Below are 6,000 nucleotides of genomic sequence, written 5' to 3'. Positions count from 1 at the left end.
AAAATCAACATTTTGCTTAAAGTGGCCATAACTGGTACCTCTACCCTAGACTGACAGCTAGCCGGAGCACGGTTATTTATATAATTACATATCAAGAACCACCCCCAATTTAATTACGATATCCGAAGATTAATCAGAGGTGAGATGGAGTAGAAGAAATATTTGTAACATCCGTTACAGCATGATAATGCAATTAAATTTTGAAAGGCCTTATTATTCTAAATTTAAAGACGCCCGAGATAACATGATCCAATCAGTTGTTGTGAGCTTCTGGTCATCAATTCTGAAAACGGAAATTCAAAGTAAATCTTGTAGTTTCATGCTTACTGATGCTATAGGATTTGTTACTGGCCGCAGTGGGAACCACGCCAATACTTTTTTGAGCAGGACATCCAGGATCTCTCACGATAGCTTTAAATTTTTCATATCGAAGATACTCGAACTTTAAATTTTGCGAAACAAACCCCTATCAGATTACTTCTTCAACGCACGAAAAGCTGAACTCGACCAAGCAATCAGAAATGAAAATTTTCTTTCGAATAAAAGCGCCTTTTTCACTAGAGGCTCAAACAAGGCGCTTGTACCGATCACAATGCAACCGAAAATATATTAATTAATATTCAACGGCTTGATTGTGACCCTTAACCCGCTTATCATAATTGCAAATTAACAATTAGATATGCATATGAGCCGTAAGAGAATTGGTTAAAGACCTTTTCGGAATGTCCAACGACATGGGGTGGTTTCCTTACTTATTAAGTTCGAATTTACTGCAGATACAATTCCAATTGGCATAATAAATTTAGAACAAGTTACCGATAGGATAATGTTCGTTTAAGGTACATCGGTTATAGCGTAGGTAAATCATAACAACATTCCTATCTAAATTATCTTATTCTAATAAAAAATATCTGAGGTTATCTGTGTAAGTTTAATTTGTGTTTAAGTTATTAATAAAGTATACGTCGTTCACCCTTAAGTCGCGGACTACTTTGTAATCCTTACTTAGTGTGTGTTTGTGTCTTATTATGAAAGCGTGTTCTTTGTTACGTTCGGTTTTACGTTTTCTACAACTATTGCACCGTTGCACGTTAATTGTTTAACAAGACAAAATTAAAAAGAGATTTGCATGAAAGAGATTCTAAGATTGTTTAGTGCATTACCTGTCCACGCATAGAGAAGGGCGCTGCTGTACGAAAGCACCAGGTAAGCAGCGGGCAGGTATCGCGCGCTCCCAGCCCACTATTCAAAAGTATCTGTACAGTATTCTAAAATACGAGCTTTGAGTAGCACCGCGTATGCACCTGTATTTGCTTCCATCCGACGGCTCAACAAGTGTTCGTATATGTGCATATGTTTATGTTAAGACATTAACGGTCACCTACCTACATCGGCTTTATGCCTTTTGTAATTTGTGCCTTAAACAGTGCTCTACACTCCGCTTGAGGAAGTATTGAATTTAAGTGCCTTTTTATATCCTCCGTTTTATGTGTACTTTTACAACGTGCAACTAGTGCAAAAAAATTCGATTGTGACGATCATTTATAACGGCAATTATTTCCTTATTAAATCGCCGCATAACGGAAAATCCGAGAAAAGCGCTTCCGAATATTTTCCGATAGAATGTGTCGACGTAAAGTGCCTTAAGAAGTAATAACGTGCCTTAGTACCTATTTTGTTGTTATGGCTTCCGACGAGGATTGTAATACGACATACACATATCCGTAAGTAATTTGATTGTATTCACTAATATTGATGCGGAGGGAAAAAAAGCTAAAATGGAAAAGCGCCGTCACTAACGCATTTCAAAATGAAAATGAGCCTGAAAGATTTAATCGAGCGTTACAAAGTACTTATATGTAATGGGACACGATGATAAGGGCCTATTTATAGGAGCGAGGAAACTCCTTCAAAAATATTTGACGCTAGGTACCCAATTTATTGCCCGTTTCGCGAATTTTATCTTCAACGCGTGCGATAAAATTGAGATAAAATTCCACCGGATGTTTTTTTATGCAAATGCAAAAGAGTGCCGTTTGGGAATCTTTTGTAAGAGTAATGTTAGCCGCGCTTTCAGTCGGCAGCCACAACGGATCGAAAACAAAAGAAAATCGCTCATTACTATTTGGCATTGGAATGTTTTCCAAAGTGTCAGGTAGTGGAGGTTCATTGCACGTCGAATATTTCGCAAATATTGAAATAAAATCGTAGTCTCTCCCGTTTCTACTTGCTTCAAAAGACGATTAACATCACGAATGACAAATGTGGCACAACGCTAACGAGGGATGCTGTTTATATTGAGTATTACTAGTTATTTTGGTAGTATTTTCATAACCTTCGCTAACTCTATCGATAATAAATGTTCAACGGAAGCGGCCACATTTGGTCAAAGAGATACTAAAATATGTGCCTTTAAAAAGTGGTCACTAATGCTGTTGGGCGAAGTTAAACTGAACAAGCAAAATATAGGGATCTTTTGCTTGATTAATGTATAATTTTCTTGCCACTCAATTTTGTTCGTGGTTACCGCACGTATTGTTGAAATATCTTGTAATCCGCCAACTTCCTTTTCGTCATTTTTTGAGGCTAAAAGCTAAAACATTCCAGATCAGTATATACCCATCGTCCAATCAACCAAAAGTTCTGTGAAGAAGTAAATTATTACGATTTTTTTCGCGCAAATGTATATCTGCATCGACACCCTTAACGTGCAGTCTCGCCCTCACATTCACGCACATCGTGTAAGAAAAGATTCCCTCGACTAAATTTACACTTTGAACCGTTCTCAGTGGTAGAAATCATAATTTTCATCTCAGCCAGCATGGAAATCTAAATAGCCGGATCGAAATTATAGGACTAGTGCTCATTTTATGAAAACCTTCCAGAAATCTTGTAGTTTCTGAAGGCAACAAGAAGATTCACATCGAAATCTTCCACAATCGTACCAAAATCACGAAATTTAACGAAATCCCATGCATAATCCGAATTTTGTAGTCGCAGAAATCACGATGATGGAAACCCCATTTCCATAGTCCGTAGAAATCGCAATTCTAAAAATCATAGGATTTCAGGTACATGCAATATAAAAAAACAAGTGGTAAATCCGTCGCACTCTCGCGGTTTATTTTTTCACATACAGTCTATACTAATCAAGTCAATAATCAAGTCCATTTTTGTTAAAGGAAGCGAGCGAGATAGGTACAACCTTCACTGTTGCTGATGTTTCCGAATTTATTTCATGGGGTATAGGCATACAGTGTCAGGAGAAAAACGAATTATTCCCGTAGCTTGAAATTCTGATGTAGCATTGCGCGCTATAGGTACAACTGTCTGCCCAGGTTTGCAGTTTTCAATTTTCTTTATTGGAATTTCTTTTCATGTACCAGGATTGTATGATAGGTAAGTCCTCGGTTTGGAGTCCAGCCAGCGTTTCTCTAACCCTACCATCTCCGTCCGGAAGGGCTTTTCCTTGAGCTCCTCAAGATAGGTGTTCACACGCCCTTTCACCTCGTTGTTTATGGAAATTTTTTTTCCAGTCAGATAAACAGACAGTACGAATGCCGTTTCTCCGCCCGATTGCTGTCTGTAAACGGGCAAAAGTGTGAAATAGTACTCCCTTTTTACCTTTTCGACCCACGCAACCGTCTTCGCCTTTTTCGGAGCCGATTTGTTCCTTATAGTCCACTGTCCTGACTGTTGCCTATTCTCGAAAGTGTAGTGGTGAATCTAAGTTTCGTCCGTAGTAACACAAAAGTCCACCTGAATCTTTTGCAACAGGCTCAAACCCTCCTCAGATTTCAGCGCCCGAACTTGTTTTCGATCCATCGTCATGCAAGCACGGCACATCTTCTTCATGTGCAATTCATACTGCAATAAATGATTTCCGTTGAAACGACCACACTGTCAGCTCAGTTACGCACCTTTATACGCCGGTCTTCCATTACCAAATTGTGGAGTTTGTCGATGATTTCTGAAAGAGGAGCGGAAATCGGCAATGCTGAACTGTTTCGTACAAAGGGGTTAAATAACCCAACGTAATAATGGCTTTCGTGAATCACCTTCGCCAACGTCTTCTCCACATACCCCACAAAATTGTACACATGTCGTCACTAAATATCATTACGAAGCAACAGACTTTTCAAATGACCCTCGTAATTGTTGGAGCTTTGTCGAGAAAGAGGCTCGTCTGCAAATGCCATCATTTCGCATAAATTGCAATGAGAAAAGTATGACCAGCGAGAACGTTTCGCATAGGTTTGCAGAACATATACAATGTTCCTAGGGCCAGATGAAAATAATTTCAGTGTTGATGAGCGAGCCAGGGGGGATCTATTTTCCCCTAGATACAGGAAATGGATATTAAAGGTTCTCTCTCCGTTACAGCAAACAATTATGCTCTTTCTCACCCGAAGAAATAGAGCTAATAGCCTTTAGATCACTGGTTTGGCGTTTAGTTATAATCTCTTCTCCTAAATATTAAGAATATTTCCGGTCTTATCAAAATGTTGATGTTCAATGAGTACGATTTCCATCAAAGAAAAATAGCTTTGTACGGTTTCTCGATTCAGTGCAGTGGAGCATGCAACAGACGCCTTCTGAAATTGACTCTAAAATGCGAATTGTGATTTAAAAATAGTTGCAACCAGTCGCACATCCAGCCATTTTCATAGACCAAATGCCATATATAGGGTGTCCCGTGGCTCGATGGACATAGCTTAACGCCATATTCTTTGGTCAATTTTAAGACGAAATTTCCCTATACACTTTGCCCAAAACTCGATAGTTAAGAAGTTATTGGCAATATTAAATTTAACAATAAATCAATCTAGTGAGCCATTAATTGTTTTGTCATATTGTTATGGTGACACTGTTTATTCTTTGACGTAATTTTACGATTAAATTGATATGGCTATGTTTTCAAATCAAGAATATGCGGATATTCACTTTACGGATACTGCGACGGAAATGCAAGTGCGACAGTGAGGGCATATTAGCGGAGGTTACTTACCTGATCGAAGAATACCTAATAGGCCACATCAATTTAATCTTAAAATTACAAGTATACGTGAAAGAATAAACAATGTCTCCATAACAATTTGACAAAACAATTACATGACCTACTAGATTGATTTATTGTTAAATTTAAATATTGCCCATAACTTTTTAACTATTGAGTTTGAAAATTGACCGGTGTTAAGTTATGTCCATGGAGCCACGACACACCGCCTGTATTTTGCTAGTCGCGGTGACCGTTGCTGCTTCGCGCTCCGTTTATTGCATTTTTCTTGAAATTGCGTGCCTACACACAAATTTCAGATTTGCTTTTTTGAATGAGCATAAAATCATATGAAAAAACAGTACCTACAAAATGTGCAAAGTCAACATAGTTTCATTGTTACCGTAAATCGGGGACGAGATAGGTGATTTTTACGTTTTCCTCGAAAATTTTAGAAAGAACCCTTTTAAAAGAGTAAGGTCCCCTTAAATGAGTCTACTATAGAAAAATTTACCTTTCATCTAATAAACCGTCACCCCTACGGAAAATTTCAAGGGGACAAAAAAATCTTTTATTCAGTTCATCTGCACACCGTCTGCACAATGAAATAGTTATTTGTACAACTAGAACAGAAAGTAGAAAAAAAAACACTTTTTTCTACAACTGTCAAAGAAACCTGTCATTTTCTGACGAATTTCGAAACGCGAAGTCCTAGATTTTTAAACGGTTAATTAATAAGTAAGGTGGCTCTTGACAATGTGCGCGAAAGCGACAACAGTGAAAAAAAGTATTTCGCGCACGTGACAAAGTTGAACTTAAACAGCAAATTTAATTAAAAATCGGTTCAGTTGTAGAAAAAATATTGTTGTATATAACGCTAGCGCGAAATTATTTCACGCATTTTACTGATATTTTAACTCAGCTTCGCCTCGTCAAAATACCTTCAGTCTCAATGCGCGAAATTGAACTTCGCGCTCTTGTAATATAAATAACTATCTTCTCAA

The 6,000-nt window shown here is 37.9% G+C and overlaps 1 protein-coding gene across 1 annotated transcript in view; it reads left to right on the top strand.

Annotated features, from left to right (window-relative positions):
* Nucleotides 1–1,272: 1,272 nt before the first annotated feature.
* LOC116170127 (transcription factor SOX-13-like) overlaps nt 1,273–6,000 on the top strand; it is a 28,643-nt gene continuing 23,915 nt past the window's right edge. The window contains exon 1 of the mRNA XM_031486355.1: nt 1,273–1,724. Within this exon, the coding sequence (XP_031342215.1) occupies nt 1,684–1,724 (41 nt within the window). The 5' untranslated portion in view covers nt 1,273–1,683. The remainder of the gene's footprint in view (nt 1,725–6,000) is intronic.

The sequence above is a fragment of the Photinus pyralis genome, unplaced genomic scaffold, assembly GCF_008802855.1.
Source record: "Photinus pyralis isolate 1611_PpyrPB1 unplaced genomic scaffold, Ppyr1.3 Ppyr1.4_LG1, whole genome shotgun sequence".
Taxonomy (NCBI): Eukaryota; Metazoa; Arthropoda; class Insecta; order Coleoptera; family Lampyridae; genus Photinus; species Photinus pyralis.
Note: the sequence above shows the minus strand (reverse complement) of the source record. Positions and strands in the feature narration are given on the sequence as shown.